We start from the raw sequence: 17,468 nt of genomic DNA on the forward strand, positions 1-17,468 counted from the left end.
CGATGCACTTTTAAAGGGGGGAGTAATGCCGCGCGCAAGGCTGAGAAAGCAACGCTCGGTCACGGTCCTCCAGAAAGTTCCCGTTTATTCATGTACCGCACGTAACTTCTATCATTTATCCCTGCTTTTGTTTTCTAGAAAGTGCGTGTTCATTCTCGCCCCGATCACGCGACGCTCGAACCGCTTTCGCCGAATCTTCGAGATAGCGGCGCACTCTAGATAAGAGGCCGCCCGCGACCTTGTCGAGTCAGTTTTCGCCCAGCGTTCGACTCTGCTGCTACGCCGACTTCGACGCCCGCGACGCTCCGTTATTATCTTTTGTACCCTTTTATTTTTGGCACAAGTTCGCCACATTAAACGTTTATTTCTTTCTGTTTATTTGTTGTTTATTGGTCACCACCCGTGACAATATGTATAGATAGATAAATTTATTTATTTATTTTCTTTGGCCAGAGGGGGGAGGGGGGGTAGCTTTTAAAGGATGAAGTTAAGGGCATGTCTTGGGTCGAGTCCCATAGGGATTTTTTTATGCACAGAGCTCAGGTGTTGGTACACATTTTCATTGTGGTGATGTGGTGAGCCTCATCAAGCTGCATTTCTGCAGCTTTTTCTCCGGCCTCCCATTCACCACTTGTATTTGTGGTGAAAAATAAAGGTTGTATCGTATCATATCTATATGTGCACATTTTATGCGGTTTTCAATGATTGACTAACACTCAACATTTGTTTGGCATTACCGAATTCTTTGGAAATTCCATCGTCACTATAGTTAGTTGATTTCTATATGCAATTGAATACTTATGGAAATCCTGGGCAGGGCCATGCCATTTTATACATATAAATGCATATGGGAGGTTGTTTCTGCTCTTCCGTTGAGGAAATCGCGGAACAAGAATATGATGCATTGCTGTTTTTCAGGGCCGCTTATGTCCATAGTCTCGACACTCACACCAACAAGTTTGGGCTGGTACAAGCCGCCAAGTCTGATCGCTCGGTCTGTGCCTCTGTGCAGGGAGCCAGTGCATCCCGAGGGGCGTGAATTTCACCCGCCTGTCGGAGCCCAGGCTTGTGGTGGTGAAGAATGAGCCCCTCCTGCTCCAGTGCTCCGTGTCCAGTCTGCCGGAGCTGGCTCCCGTCAACGTCACCTGGAACCACGATGTGAGCCCCCCTCCCTTGGTTGGAACTTTCCGCTTTAACAGCGTGAATGCTGGAGGGGAGGCGAGTCCCCTTTCTCCTCGTTGGCTCTGCTACACCACAAAGTCTTTGTGGGACGAGCCTGTCCTGCAGATTTCAGTGTTTCCAGGTGTTTCCAGGGCCGCGTTTGCAATACAAGCCGCGAGAAGGAGACGGTGCAAGCGTCTCCAAGCTTGGCACAGTCTCTCTGCCCACTCTCCTTCTGCCCACGCGGCACCTCACGCGTACGCATGGGCACCCAATCTGCGCAGGAGATTGGGTGCCCATATCTTTAACCTTCAACGAAAAAGGAAATTTTTTTTTCTTTTTTGTGCAAGGTTTAAATTGCAAGTATCGTGCAAGGTTTGAATTGAATATTTTGACCTGCATTTTTTTTTTGCTTTTATTTTGGGATTATTTGCAAAAATAAAGCATATTTCAAAATTGTAAAAATGGAAGCATACTTCGAAATTGCTCTTTGCTCAAAATGAGTCTGACGACATAAATATTACTCTAACATATTTTTTTCGTGGAAAGTTTGATTTATGACGTACATCGGCAATCCAGGCATAAATATAAAAAGAAAAGGCTTTTTAGAGCTCTGTACGATTCGATTAAGAAATATGCTTCTTTTTCAGGTAGACGTGCCAATATGCCGGAATCAGTCCTAACTGAAAATGTTGCTTGTGACGTAAACATTTATTTATTTATTAACTATACCTTCAGAGCCTGAGGGTATTATAAAGAAAGAAAGCAGATACCAAAAAAAAAAAAAAAAAAGTAACCTGTAACAAATTAACAATATAATAATAATATAAAAAAAAAAGAACAGTCAAACAGGTCATGGGTAATTGCAAAACATGGTTAGTGATATATTCGCAAGTCCAGCAAAACGGACACCACCAAGCGGGGAAAACCGGGAAGCAGCCGAACCAGGCCGCTCCGCGCCCCTCCGCGTCTCTAGTGACTTTCGTGGACATGTGTTGTCGGCGCAGGGTGCGAACAATGTAATTTGACGGAAGTCCCAAAATTTCTTAAGTTTGCCTGAGTTTTCATTCGTGTGGTGAAGTCTCAGAAGATTGTTTCCTCCCTTCACGTGTTTGAAAGCCCGTTTACTCTACAACACACGGTCACGTGCTTTCGATTTCTTGGATGGGGAGGAATCACGAAAAACATTTTGATTTGTGGTCTGTCTCGAATCACATTCAAAGTGACGACTACTTGGTGGTTTCTTTATAAGGGTGTAGAACAGTGGACTGAGGACGACAGACGAGGTGTTTTACTGGAGGGAACACCACTGTTGCAGTCAAGTGAATGGGAAGGTTTGATAGCTGCTTTTTTTGAGTTTGGGGATGTTCGGTTAGCTTCAAGTTTGAGCCACCCACGCCGGTCGGTGCGTTGGCTATTCATCTTGGCTGCTTTTCACCAAAAAAGCCTCTGGACCACACTGAAGGAGTTGGGCTGATTTCGCAATGACTTGATTCAGGAAAACCTGCTCGCTGCATATGATTAGCGAGGGAAATTATCTGCTTTTAAAAGGTGGGAGACGCGTCTCGCAAAGTTAGAAGCTGTCATGGCATTATGATCTATCGCGCCTCCAATATTTATATATACCCCCGTCGAAGCCAACAGCAATATATACGTCTACATTGCTCAGGTTGACCGGCCACAAAAACTACTATTTTTCTCCGTTCAGGATTCGAAGTCAAGTTCAGTGCAGAGAGGTTCTGCGTAAATCTTTGATGAAGATTCTCTTCAGTTTGTCCGCATTCGTCTCCGTGCTACCGGCTAGGACCATTTGGTTATGTTTAAGTAGTAGCTCTCTGTCTTTCAAATGTACTTTTATTCAGCAGTTAACCTAATAGCTAGTCAACTAAGCTCATATTTCAACCCGAAGAATATACTAATATCGCTTTAGTGGGACATAGTACGTAATATAATACATAACCCGCTCATCAAAATGACTTCTCGATTGCTACTAAAACCTGAAGTGAAATGCGACTATCAGCTGCTTAGTGGGGCACCAGCGGGTTAACATGCTCCTTGGCTCAAGAAGCGCTTACTTAATTTTCACAATTTTCCTGCAGCCTGTGTTGTTGACCGAGCAGACGACTGGAGCTGTTTCTTAAACGCGAATATGCACAAAAGCTCGATCTCGCGGACAGATAAGTCGCATGGTCGAGGCATGCGAGTTAGCTGAAAATTACTCTCGGTGGAACAATTCTGTAGTCATCGCCGCTTTTCTTAGATTATTAAAACCAATTAGAGTCTATTACTGTCTCTCCGAAGCTCATTGTTCCGGTTTTGAACGAAATCTCAGAAAAGAAAGTTTGACGTGAAAAGAACAAAAAACACCTGGAAAAGAAAACTATGCTCTGCAAGTTTATCTGCACCGGCTACACTTAACCGTCTCAGTTCAAATACCTATAAAATTGGTCATTAAACAAATGAAAATCTGTTAAATTGAATGCGTCTCCGTTCAGGCGGCCCGGCCGAGCCGACGCAACCTGGACCCAGGCGCCCCCTATAGGTCGCTGGAGTCGCGAATAGCATTTCGAAACAAGTTAAGGTCAGTGATAGCAGCAATAAAACTGGGGAGGTGGTTCCATTCTTGTGCTGTGCGAGGAAGGAAAGATGAGTGAGATGCCGTTCTTAATGAGCTTGAGACTCCGACTGTATGCTGATGATCCCTGTGAGTTGAGATGTAAATTTGGGGGGGGGGGGGGGGGGGGGGGGGGGGGGCGGGGCGGGCGGGCGGGCGGGCGGGCGGGCGGGCGGGGTGTTATCATCTGATCAGATAGGATTATTGAAAATAAATCTCATGAACTAAACATAAACGTTAAATTTTACTACGCAGAAAGAGAGATGGTAAAGATAAACCAACTTTTTATTGATGTGACACTTGCAGTGTGATGACAGTGCGATAGAATGAAACGAGCTGATAGATTTTGGATGGACTCTAATGCAGTGATGCGAATGTCACGACTGGGATCCCAGATTGAGGCTGCATATTCTAGCTTTGGTCTTATTAATGTTGTACAGAGAACCAATTTAAGTGAAACAGGTGCCAAAGAGAGGTTGCATTTTCCTAGCGTGCAGTTAGCACGAGTAGTCATACTGAATGTGGGGTCCCCATGAAAGGTCAGAGGTTATGCAAACATCGATACATATTTGTAAGATGATACTTGTTCTAAAGAATTGCCATCAAGGTAGTAAGTAACAAGGGCTATCATTTGGTTTACGAGACTCTCTCCTATATTTACGTTTATTAATGTGTAGTTCCATTAGCCACAGGTCACACCAAAGAAGAGACAGAGTTGATATCATACCTTATCGAACGCTTTAGCGAAGTCTAGAAAAATGCAGTCCACGTGAAAGCCACAGTCAACGATGGAATGAATGTCATGGGTGAAGGGAGAAGCTGTGTTTCACATGACAGTGATTTATGAAATCCCTGTTGTGCCGTGGTGAAGAAATTATTTGTCTCTAAGAAGTTCACTAGGTGAGAATAGATAATGTGCTCTAGAACTTTACATGGAATGCTGGTTAATAAAATAAGACAGTAGTTGTAGGGAGAATGTTCATCGCCACCTTTAGGAATAGGAACCATCTTCTCTACTGTCCGTCCCCAACCAGAGGGTAAAACACTTTCTCGGTGTGATTGGTCACATAATTTAACGACACTTAAAGATGAGTATATCTTCATATTTTAAAGAAACTTTGAGTGAATTCCATCCACTCCGATAAAGAAGACAACTTCAATTCGTCTTTTTATTCTCTAGAGGTACCAACAAGATCAATGAAAATAGCATGAATTGGAAGAAAGAGGTACACTTCATTAAATATCTATGTATATTGATAATATTTGAAGAGGCCTCAATAAATATGCCATTCATCACATTGGCACATTCGTCACTTAGCACGCTATCACCATTTGATGACTTAATGGCAATAGAAAAAAGTTTTTTTATTTTTTATTTTTTTTTTTTTGTTTGAGATTTTCCAAGTTTTGAGCTATTAGCTATCAACATCTTTGAGAGGCTATGTGTAAAATATTTTGATTTTGCATTTTCGAACGATTCCTTGTATGCTTCTGCAGAACACTGATACATAACCCAAGAACTTTTTAAGTTTTTTTTTTTTTTGGCAGAAGTCTTTTTATTGAAGCATTTGACAAAAAAGTTTTGTGAGTTCAGTGCCTTTTAAAGCTTTTTTTTTATGCTTTTTCATTAAATAGTATGCAACATTAAAAAGAAATGTTGACTAGAATGTTTTTCGGTCGGACACAGACTGGAGAGGAGACGGTGCAATGATAAGAGCATCCCCTACTATAAAATACATACCTGATACATACAAAATACATACCAGTATGCTTCGATTGTGCTTAACCTTGAAAGTGGGATTTCCAGTGACTGAAAACAGAAATTTATAGTCATGTGCGAATAGTGGATTTTGAGTTTGAAGCTAATAGTGATTTTGGCCAAAAGTTTTTTAATCAAATATTGAATAGTTTCTCTAGTCTTTCACTACTGCATCATTCTTTAACAAAACCCAGCTGAGCTCGTGAACATGGTTCCCAAGCTTCCACATGTTCATTGTTAAGCTAAGTTAATTTTAATCCAACTGTATTAATCGACTGTGGCCTCAGAAGTCCAGTGCCTACATTTGTATTATTTTACATAAATTAAACCCGCGGAGATGCTCAACTAGAATACATAATCGAGGGAATTTATAAATATTCTTTCTATATGCAAATATCCTTTCTTCAGTCATGAATGATTAATGTGGGTTGTCAGGGCCTCACCGCCTAACATGCTTATGCAAATAGCCAGATTAATTTAGAGAATTTCACTGCAATGTACATAGCAACGTTCACAAAGTTTCTCTTTCTTTTTAAATACACCAAGGTGCTTGTGTGCACCCTTCCGCTTTGAAGGTGAGCTTTCCTCCTAAGCAGGCAGCTGCAATACTTGTACTTTTCAGTTTTGATTGCTGCGTTTTAGCACCATTGAGTGCGCTTCTTACCGAGCGTTGGTGCACTGCGGGCAAACAACAGCCTCGAAAACGAGCTCCGTCTGTGTTTGTTGCTTTCCTGCAATGCATCGGTGCTCGGTAAGAAGCCCGCTCAACGAGGCTATCCTACCACGATCAACACTTCGGAAAATACGAATATTGCATTTCATATCGAAGCGAATATCGAATGACGTTATTGCACAACCCTAGAAATTTTACGAAATTAGGAGAGAAGGAAATGTTTTGAACACTGAACTCGTCAGATATTCGGTGTTATGTTGTTTGCAGTAGTATTAAATATGTAGCAATACTAACATACTGAACTAATTGTCTTGGAGGGAGTAGCTTTCATCAGCTCTCAATGTGGGCAAGTCTCAGATTTCTTGTCTGTGTTTAGTAGGCTGTTAATTGATGCTTTCCACAGAATGCTTCTTACTTTTGGTATGCCCCCATAAGTGATCATAACCTTTCTCGCCATTTCTCGCTGAATAAGAGTACATTACTAAACTACAGATTGGTAACTAGGTATGTTTTTGTACCTACGGTACAAACCTAGGTACACATACTTTTAGTTCTTGGTAACCATACTGTATCTTGGACGCCGACCTACAGAATCGTCTTCTGCCAGGAAGAAAATCGGTTCCCAGTTTCCTTCTCTCCCCTCTTGCACTCTTCTTCCCTCCTCTCCCCACAGGAGCAAGCCTCTGAGCAATTCTTTACAGAAAGGAGGAGGGTTCTCCCCTTCTTGACTGGAAAGGAGCAGTTGAGGCAGAGTTTCCTCTTTTCTGGCTGCTTGTGGGCTTTTAAGTTTAATTTCTAGTAACTAATGGCTACGACAGGTAACTTTTCTGTTATCACCATAAAAACTAGAGAAGTCTCATGTCTCCATGGGACGAGCCTGAATCATGCCCGAACTCTGCAGTCCAGACATTTCCTCGCATGAGCGTTTGATCCCAAGCAAAATGAAACATGGAAATCGATTTGATATTTGTAGGGAGTGTGTAAGATGAAGGAACTTTGAGCATGTTAGGATGAATAGATTTTTCCACAAACGTCCACAAGACCTCTCGGCACCCCCTATTGCGCCGTGTGGCACGAGGAATTTTGGCCAGTCAGATGTACGCTTGGGCAGACTGGTACGCTCCACACCTCCCGGAAGCAGAGCAATCCCTTATCTCTAAGATTCTGTGCTTTCGGAGTTTATTTCTAAAAAAATTCGGAAGGGTGTCTTTCGTAATTTAGTTTTTGCTGAAAATTCGGTGTTTATCGAAGTTTATTTTCGTTAGATTCCCAATTCTCTAAAATTCAAAGTTCAGTTTACTGTGTTCTCAATTTTCAAAAATTCAAAAACAAAAGAAAAAAGTTTGGGTACCATGATTCCATGACCTATTGTCTTGAAGGAACCTCGACGAGCTTAAAGGTCAACCTCTTTTGTCAGTAGTTCCATATCTCAAAGGAATCTGAAGTTGCACCTCCTCAGAAGCACTGACCTTGTGCTCTTATAGATTTTTATATATAGAACACACTCTTTCTTGCTTTTTTTCTTTTTTTTTGTTGTGACTTCGAAATTTGGAGTTTTTCAAATAAATCTGAATTGACAAAAAATTTACCGTCGAATGTTTTTCGGATTTTTTCGGGTTTATCCGTAAAAACGGAGCCCTACTTATTTCTTACCATTCAATGCAAAAACGCAAAGAAAGACAAAATGAACACATAACAGAGGCAATCTACATAGCCTGTTTTGTTATCATCCTGCCTTATTTGTGTTCTTAAATCGAAAAATGCTAAACCAAAAGAACAGCTTCTTCTCTTCATGTGTACTCCTTTATATGGTATTGATCAGATTCAGGAAATTTGTGGAGAAGATGCAAGAGGCACTGCATAGGTATTTCCACGATGGTTTATTGATTGCATGCCACGAGGCCAGGCCGATATTACACCATGACAACCAGAAAGGTGCTTTATAAATGACGAACACTTCTTGGGCTGTCTTCTCTGAAATTCTATGCATTGCTGCTGGTTATTTTACTTGGAGTTTGAAAGCTTTGCATTGAAACAAAGAAGTTAAAATGGCATAATCATGGCATATTATATTCTAATAATTGAACTCTGAGGAAGGTGTCTCACTCTTCTTCAAAATGTTTTGCAATTCAAATATATTGAACTGCAAATGACTAAATGTGTTTCTGCGAACACACACACATAAGTTCTTTCCTATCAACAATTTGTTATTTCTGAAAAATACAAAATCTAACCTCTAAAGTGCTTGCTGCTCTATTTAAAAAAACTCTTTTGTTATTCAGAGCCTCGTAAAGGTCTCTGACAACTGGCTAGCACAAACTTTCCATTCAGTGTATCCAAGCTGGCTACCAGTATTCTGTGTGGGAGTTCTTTCATTGTAATGCTACGTTACAGCTTCTCTGTCTCTGGTTTCAGGGTGTACCTCAACAGCTGGGGTCCGTGCTGCCAAACGGGTCACTACTCATTGAGCGAGTCGCCCACCACAAGAAGAAAAATGGGCGCAAGGACGACGGGGACTACTCCTGCCTTGCCCACACCAAGGCGGGCATCATGTTCAGCCCTCCCGTGCAGGTTAAAGTAGCACGTGAGTGGCCCTCTCTGCTGCGGTTGTGAGAAGCACCATTATTATTTTTGTTTGCAAAGCAAAATCAGCATAGTACTTCCTTCTACTCATGGACTTCCTAACCTGTTAGTGGGGGGAGCGTGTCTATATGGCAAGCGAGTCAACCAAAACATGTCTCTTCATACATGAGAGCGGAGGACAGAAAGAGAGAAAGAGAGGGACTGATGTCAGGTGCGACCAGGCTCCACCTCGCAGACTCCTGCTCCATTCCAGATATCGTTTGAACGAATCCAAATCACTCTGGCAAGTAACGTCGCTTGACGATGCAGTTAGAGCAACACTGGTTTTTGAACGCCGAGGTAGAAAACTCTGCCCTAGTGTGAGATCGAGCAAATCTTGAAGCAAGGACCCCGTTTTCTTTGGTCTTTGGCAGACATCGTCTCGGCCGCGAGTTCTTTATTCGTTGTAGCTTATCCGCTATATTCACGGACAAGATGAGAATGGCAGGGTGCCTTTTTCGAAAGCAAGGCTTCCCCCTCTCGCTTGTTGCCTTTTGCTGTGCTTTGGCCGTACGTGCACGCTCGAGGCTCATGAGACATTGAAGCGTTATCAAAGGTAGGAAGCTTGCACTAAAGGCAGTACAACCGAAACTCCTCTTTGTCGTTCTCATCTTGTTGGTGACTACAGTTGTTACTCGACAAAACCACATGCAGCTGCGATTCGTGCGAAGCTGAACGCGCAATCATTGACTGCTCCACACCTGCAGCAGCAGACGTGGCGGCACCTATGGGTGTCAGCGTTCTGTGACATTGTGAAAAGCAATCGACAACCCTGTCTTCACCTTCATATGGATTATGATTCTACCAATTGCTATGACTAGGTGCCCTGATGCCACAGCAATCCTTGTGCAAGGAACAGGTGAACTTTCTCCTATCTTTGTGTCTACCCACTATTATGCCCCAGTCATAGCTCGACACTGGGAAACTCTGCCCGTGTGCTTACCAATCTGATTGAAGTATGGCTCTGTGACATCGAGACCATATATGCAATAAATGGACATAATTGCTCGTCGTACGGGCTCTTTGGACTGGTAGAATTCACTTTTAGTTTTCAGTGTCATTGCATAGGAACATTGTTCAATAGCCCATGGGCTGCATGTAGGCTGAGTGGTTTCAGTCTGCTATGATCTTGGAAGCATACTAGTCTTGATGAGCCACAACCCAAATAGCAGGGTTGTGACTCATCGGTGTGTGACCCAAGTATATTTGTACTCAATGCCACTGACCGAGGGGCTCCTATATCGTGGTGTAGTTTCAAGGTTAAAGGTGGACTGTTTCCTTCAGTCTCTCTTTTGCAAAATGGGACGATGTAGTCATAGGGATTATCTCTTCGTGACTTTAGTCGAATGCGGCTCAGGGATTGGACACAAGTACTGTGTGAGCATTGGCTTGGGCTCGTAATGTAAATGCCTTGGCAAATGTTCAAATGGTGGCTCGTGCCCAATGGCTGTGGTGGGAATTGCGCCCAACTCTAACAATATCTTAAGCTCAATATGTTCCTTGTGCTTCGCCAACCCCAGCTTGTGGCTTTCTGTGATGAACATGAGTGGCATATAATCCTCACCAAATTGTGTGGCCACTTGCTTTGGCTGAGAGTTGAGGGAGTGAACGTTATTCTATATTATCGTTTTGCGAGTAGCACTGTGTGGAAAGGGAAACTAATGCATATTTTGTAAGTTTTGCAGTGATTACTCGTCGCCAAAATGTAGTGATTACTCATTGCCAAAATGTTGTATAAAAAAAAGGCGGTCACTTGAGAAAATAAAAGGGGTCGCAGGGCCTGCGTGGGCCTTCGGAAGAGACGAGGTTCTTACATGCCGAAGTGGTGACCGGTGAGCCGGGGGCGCGGGAGCCCCGGAAGGAGTGAGACGTTCGATACGGTCGGTGGCTGAAGCATACTCTCGTTTATTCAACGGTCAACAACATGGGGGTCGAGCGCCCCGGGGACACGACCCTAACAACACGGGCGCAATGGTGAACAGTGGCGCCATCTAAATAGTGTGTAGAGAAGTTGCGAAAAATTTAAATACAACAAGTTTCAAGGATTACTTCTAAAGAGTATGTACTGAAAAATGGAAAAATTGCTAGATAGCGATTTAATTTTTCTTTTGTAATCTTACTGTTTTTGACAATTTAGACACAGTTTAATCAACAGGCTTACTGCTGGGCATGTGATTTATGAAGCAAATGCCCAATGTTTTGATCGGTGTAGTGCCAACACAGTTTATTTTTTATTATTTTGAAATCATGGGGTTTAAATCATAATTGAAATATTAAAATAATTTATTTTCACATTTCAACATGAAAAGGGGGGGGGGGGGGGGGGTGCTGCTGATGAAAACCGCCGATCGAGCAACTCGACATGGTCCTCAGCCCTCCCCACCCCCCTCCACAAGGCAGTGGCAGCGGCAAAGAAAAAAAGCAAGGTGTTCATACGATAGCTCATACACAGTAAAATAGACTAGTATATACAAAGTATGGCATTAACAACAAAACAAACCACAAAAAAAAAAAATAATTGATTTGAAATTTGGCAACATTACCATAATAAATGTAACGAAATATTTACATTAAAATTATACAAAGGATACAGACATAACTGGGACATTACGATAAAGTGCATTTGAGTCGTTAAAGGACAGTCTTTCAGATAAAATGGATTTTTTTTTTTGTGAGTTTAAAATGTTATGCTTGGTCCATTTGCAATTTTTACAAGTAAACACCAACATTTGGTACTACAGCGTGAATGTCTCGATTTTTGTTGGTGGCATCATCAAAGAACGCCACCTCTGGAGTTTTAGAGTCGATTGCATATGCATCAAGATATTAAGTCAATCACCTACGCCGACAGAATGAAAAGGCAGGGCGTGTCTTTCGAACGCCCGGCCTCCAGCATGCACTACATGCATTCTGCTGTGCTTTGGGGATGCTTGCATGCCCGAAGTGCATGAGATGCCAAAGTGATCTCAGAAGTAAAAAGCCTGCTTTGGAGGCAGGACAGCTAAGGCTCCTCTCTGCTGTTCTCACCTTGTCAGAAGATATAGGACCGTTGCTTACTCTGGAGAAACATTCCAGGATGTTTTAATCGGAAGTATAGGGGGCCACACACTTTTGGGCAACGTCCTCACCAAAACACGTTCTCTCCCAGGCATGGCCAAAGGGTTCACGGAAGAGCCGCGGCCGGTGAATGCACCTGTGGGCGGCATAGCCAGGTTTGCCTGTCACATCGGGGCCGTTCCCCCAGCACACTACACCTGGCAGCGCAACCTAGAAGACCTCCCATTTGGTGATCCAAGGTAACTGGCACACTTACCCATGTTTCTTAGGACGTTCTGTACCTCTTCATGAGCGCTCTCACTTGTTGAAGCATTGACATTAGACTGCAAATGAAGAGAGTAATTTATCTGGACCAGTAGTAGTTGGTTGCATTGACTGTATGAGACAGTAGGCCCTTTTAGAAATTCAGTCAGACCATTCTGGTCACTATCTGACGTATGGCATCTATGCCATATTAATGGTGACCTTCCGGTGACTGATGAAAGAAGTTGAAGATGTGCTAAGAACAATGATGTGAGACCTATACATTTGAGACATTAGTACAACGCGACGCATAAATTAAATACGAGCTGCATAAGTACTCATTCCTAACTCGGGTCCAACCTATCTGTTGGCACCTGATTGGCCCTAAAGCTACTTGATATATCGGACATTCCATGCCAAACGTTCCAGACAGTAATACTGGCCATCACCGATTTCTTTGAAAAAAATTATAGTTAACTAGACTCAAGTAGAATTTTGCAAAAATATTTTTCTAGACAAAACATTCTTTATGACATGAGCGCTTTCTGAAATTTCTGCAATGAAGCCGAAGTAGGTATGAGTTACAAATCTCTGAAAAACCTAAGTGACTAAAACGGGATAGGTCAATTATTTTCAAATGCTATGGTGAGGTTGTTCTTTCATGTGGATGCCAGAGATTGTATTATGTAATAGCTTTTTATGTTAGTTTGGTTGCAGTGAACAAGCTTGAAACGAGACACATTTTAAAGCAGAAAGCACTGTTGACCTTAAAGATATTCTAAAACCTTCTCTGGGTTGAACTTATGTTATATTTAGAGCTCCGTGTTTTCGGATAAATCCCAAAAACTCCGAAAAACACCCGCCGGTAAATATTTCGTCAATTCGGATTTATCCGATAAACTCCGAATGTTTTTGTGCCAATGCCACCCCCTCCCCCCCCTTCCCCCCCAAAGCAAAAAAAAAAAAAGAAAAAAAGAAAAAAAAACTTTTTTTTTTTTTACAATCTGTTTAGCACGGAGTCAATGGTCCTGTGAAAATGGCACCATAATTATCTTTCAAATCTCAGACCGTTGTCAAAAGGCGTCTTGCCGCTTGTCTAGTCGAGGTTGATTCAGGGCAACAGGTCATTCATTGTACATTTGGGTCATGACAAAAGCTACTCTTTTGATTTCCAGTTGGAGCCATCCGATTTGTGATTTGAAGAAAGGAGAAGTTATGTTTTTGTAACAGTGAAAGCTAGGGACCATAAAGATTGTATAAAATTGGGAAGAGGGGCAGTTGAAACTTCTCTGTGACATCCTTAACCACCCCACCTCGCACGGTCGCAGGATAGCTTGATGGGATGACTACGAGCTTCCTTGCGGCTACCTCCGGCAGTTTATTGATTTTAAGGTATCGACGTTTATCGAAGCCACACTTGTGTGTGACTTTTTTCGTGGCACAAATTAATAGTGCCAATGGCAATGGCACAACGTCAAATTCAACTGAAGAAATTTTAATCGATTCAAGCGCGTGTTATTTTTTATTTGGCATACGTTTACATCCGGTTATTATTTACATATTTATTTTCAATAGGAAACACTGTAAAATTAAACTCCGAATTTTGGAGAATTGGCAATCAAACAAATGTAAACTCCGATAAACTCAGAATCTTCGGCAAAAAATAAACTCCGAAAAACAACCTCCGATTTTGACGAAAAATGAACTCCGAAAACACGAGGAGCCCTAGTTATATTTTACACTTAAAATTATTTGAGAATGATAAAGCCAACTGGTTCCCCCCCCCCCCCCCCGATTCCGAGTCAAGAGGTCCAACGAGTCAAAAGATCCAACACGTCAAAAGATCCATTATTGGACCTTCTGACTCGTTGGATCTTTTGACTCGTTGAACCTCTTGACTCGCCGTGGATCTTTCGACTCGTTGGACATCTTGACCCACATTGGATCTTTTGACTCGTGTTGGGCGAGGCAAAAGATCCATTATTGGATCTTTGACTCGTTGGACCTCTTGACTCCCTGTCTGATAACGGGGAAAGGGGGGGGGGGAGGACTTCGAAGACGGAACAAAACAGCAGGAAAAGAAATAAAAGCAAAACAACGAATGACGGCTTTGGGGTGGCGAGGAGGGGGTGACGGTCACTGCACTGCAACGGGGCGGGATCCCGCGAATAATAACAAGACAAAAAAAAGATGATGGGAGAAGATTATGCAGTGGCCTCGGGAACGACAGGTTTCGGGATCCCAAATGGGTGGCTGAGTCACGGCGTTGTGCTTTTTCCATTTCAATCGGCTGGTGACCAATGTCATCGCTTCGTGCTGTATGCTTGACTACCGCAGGAATTTGCCAATAGTTTTGCGCGCTGTACTAGCTTGAAAGTCGCTACACAAATGCACACGCACACACTAAAAGCGCAAAGCCGCGAGGCACTCTGATTGATTAAACTAGCCGGTAATAACATGCACAAAAAGTCGTCGAACGCTATTAATACACCTCGCAAGTGGGCTCATTTTCGTCTTCTGCGCATGAGAAAGGAAGTAGCGGTAACGTCAGAACGCCGAGCCCTGATTGGCTGATCGTGACCCCTTATCTGAGCGTCGTCTGCTCCTTTGCAATGTCGCCTGCGTCTGTCTTACCTTTCCTGCGACTTTCGGAAGGGCAGGTCTTTACGAGCGAGCTCGACTTCGCCTTTCAGAGAGGGCAGACGAAATAACTTGAGTGGTACGTTGTTTTTGACTAACAACTAGCAGACGCGCATCAAGGAGAGAAGTCAAAGGACTCACTGGCGAGGTGTCCCGAGGCGCCGAGGTTTGTTTGCTAAGAACCGAGAGCGAGGGTGGTTATAGTGTCCGCAAGTTCCCTCCCAAATACTTTTTCCCTCCTTTCGTGTGCGGCGAGACTCCCCACTCTTTAACGGCGTCGGCGGGTTGGCGCAGTTAACGTCGTCTGCTTTACGTCTGCTAGTCAAAGCGATGGCTGCTTTACCTTTTCTGCGTCTGTCGGAGATTCACCGCTTTTTCACTGGCGAGAGTCACCGCTGCCTCGGAAAACAAGGAGATGACAAGAGAAAGAGATTGACCTCTTAATCTAAAATTGAGGTCAGCGATCAAAGTATAATACGGGAAGGGTTAGCAAGGGTTCACAAGGGTCGCGTGGGCATATTCCATTCAGCACGCCAGCCGGTCGTGGGCAGACGGCATACCTCGGCAAATTCATTCATGAAATCGCTCATTCACCTTCATTCACATTCACGGCGTGAATCTGAATGGCTCTGAATGAATTCTTCAATTTGAAGAAAATCATGATGTGATGGTGAATGACTTTGTGAATTTGAATGAAATCGTAATGCTATGGTGAGTGAATTCGTGAGTTTGAATGAATTCGTGATGTGAGGGTGAATGAAGTCGTGAAGTCGTGATGTGATGGTGAATGATTTCGTGAATTTGAATGAATTCGTGATGTGATGGTGAATGAAGTCGTGATGTGATGGTGAATTATTTTGTGAATTTGAATGAATTCGTGATGTGATGTTGAATGAAGTCGTGATGTGACGGTGAACGACTTCGTGAATTTGAATGAATTCGTGATGTGATGTTGAATGAAGTCGTGATGTTATGGTGAATGACTTTGTGAATTTGAATGAACTTATGATGTGTTGTGATTGTGAAGGACTTCGTGAAGTGAATAGAATTCATTGTGATGCGAATGACTCAATGAATTCATGATGTGATGGTGAATTGCTCGTGAACACGATGAATTTGTGATGTGCGTGGCTCGTGAACTTGATAAGTTCGTGATGGAAGTAATACCATGAACTTAATTCTCGACGTGATAGTGAATACGATTAAGAATTCAGAATAGGCGGAAAACATGTTACGCAGGCGCTTGCTTGCTTGCGGGTTGTTTTCATCCTTCACCGCAAACAACAGGGACCCATTTGACTTTTAGCGGTTCGGGCATCAGTCTCGCTGCGTAGCCGTGCGCGCCTCTGCGCGGTTGCCCTTTGTCGAGCACTTTCGTAGTAACAGCTGTTTATAAGGGAAGTGCGGTGCCAGTGGCAATGAAGCGGAGGGGGGCTAATCGTTTTATTTGGCACTTCACGTTTAATTTTGCCATTGTTCTGAGCGGTTCCTCGTGAATCAATTGAGCTCCTTGCCGACCTTATCCTTCCGTGTCTCGGGGCATATGGTCCGGAATCCCTGAAGGCTCTCGCTGTGCCGTTTCGCTCGTGAGTAGTGCGTGGCGCATCCGCGCTGTCCGCGGGTCTAGTAGCAGCAGGCGCCGCTTCGTCCACGCGGCGCAGCCATATGTCGTTTCAAAAGCAAGGACGTTTAAACAGACAGGACCCGGCATGACGTCAGCCTGAGTGAAGCCAGAAGATGCGTTTAATCCCAGACTGCCTTGCGCACCCGTTCCGAGGCCGTGGGGTAGCGCACCGGTGGTTCGTCTGCTTTCTAATCTGCTCCGGCGTGTGCTTCACGAGGCTAGCTTTCGATGCGGTCGGCGTCCGCCGTGGGCGTCCACAATGCAAATGCTGTGCAGCGTGAGTGTTTATACTTAGTTCCACATTATGTGCGAGCGAAGTCAGAACTGGAAGCGCGAGCCCGTTGTTCTGCGCGCTCCTAGCTTGCATGCGCGCTCGTGCGATCTGCTGCTGCTGTTTATTAAAAAATGCGTTGCGCACCGCCAAGTCCTTCACGGTGCGTCGTCTAGAGCGTCTCAATTCTAGTCACTTACTTTCTGCTGGGCAACCAGGCGGTTTAAGTCACCCGTTAAGCGCTGTTTCAAATAACAGTGGGTGCCGCCATTACTTTTGGTGCACACGGTCGCGTTGCCACGGAAATGTCATCGCAATGCGGTTGTTTGCACCGAAATTAATGGCGGCGCCCACTCACTAGGCTTCCCATTGGTCAAGAAATGCTTGTTGCGGCTCGTGGCCACGCCTACTTCCGTTACACTTCGCTCCATGCATTGGGGATAGGGACGCCACCTCCTGCCCATTATAACCTCCTTGTTCAAAAGAGACAAAGTCGAAGTCGACGTCACGAGCAGGCGCACCTAATACGGCGCCGAGACCATATCACGTGACCTGCCGGTTCTGCGCGGCGGAGCACGGAGCACATTTACGTGACACGATCGCAGCGCGGCATTGGCTGGGTTGGCGCTCTATCAATGTGGTTTGTGTTTCGCGAACTCGAAATACCCCACTTCCCCGGCGGAGTCAGGTCCTGATTGTAAGTGGCTGACACAAAAAGGCGCCACAGTCCTATTCCGCAAAAACTGCGAGCTCGTGAAGGGCTACCAGCCGTGAAGTCGAATTTAGTCAGAACGAACCTCAATG

At 43.9% G+C, this 17,468-nt stretch overlaps 1 protein-coding gene across 1 annotated transcript in view; it reads left to right on the forward strand.

Annotated features, from left to right (window-relative positions):
* Positions 1–841: 841 nt before the first annotated feature.
* Positions 842–17,468, forward strand: part of LOC8035702 (protogenin) — an 88,647-nt gene continuing 72,020 nt past the window's right edge. The window contains exons 1-4 of the mRNA XM_040214974.3: positions 842–854; positions 1,013–1,158; positions 8,623–8,791; positions 11,978–12,125. Of these exons, the coding sequence (XP_040070908.3) occupies positions 842–854; positions 1,013–1,158; positions 8,623–8,791; positions 11,978–12,125 (476 nt within the window). The remainder of the gene's footprint in view (positions 855–1,012; positions 1,159–8,622; positions 8,792–11,977; positions 12,126–17,468) is intronic.

This window comes from Ixodes scapularis, unplaced genomic scaffold, assembly GCF_016920785.2.
Source record: "Ixodes scapularis isolate PalLabHiFi unplaced genomic scaffold, ASM1692078v2 PGA_scaffold0__279_contigs__length_252992795, whole genome shotgun sequence".
NCBI classification, from domain to species: Eukaryota; Metazoa; Arthropoda; class Arachnida; order Ixodida; family Ixodidae; genus Ixodes; species Ixodes scapularis.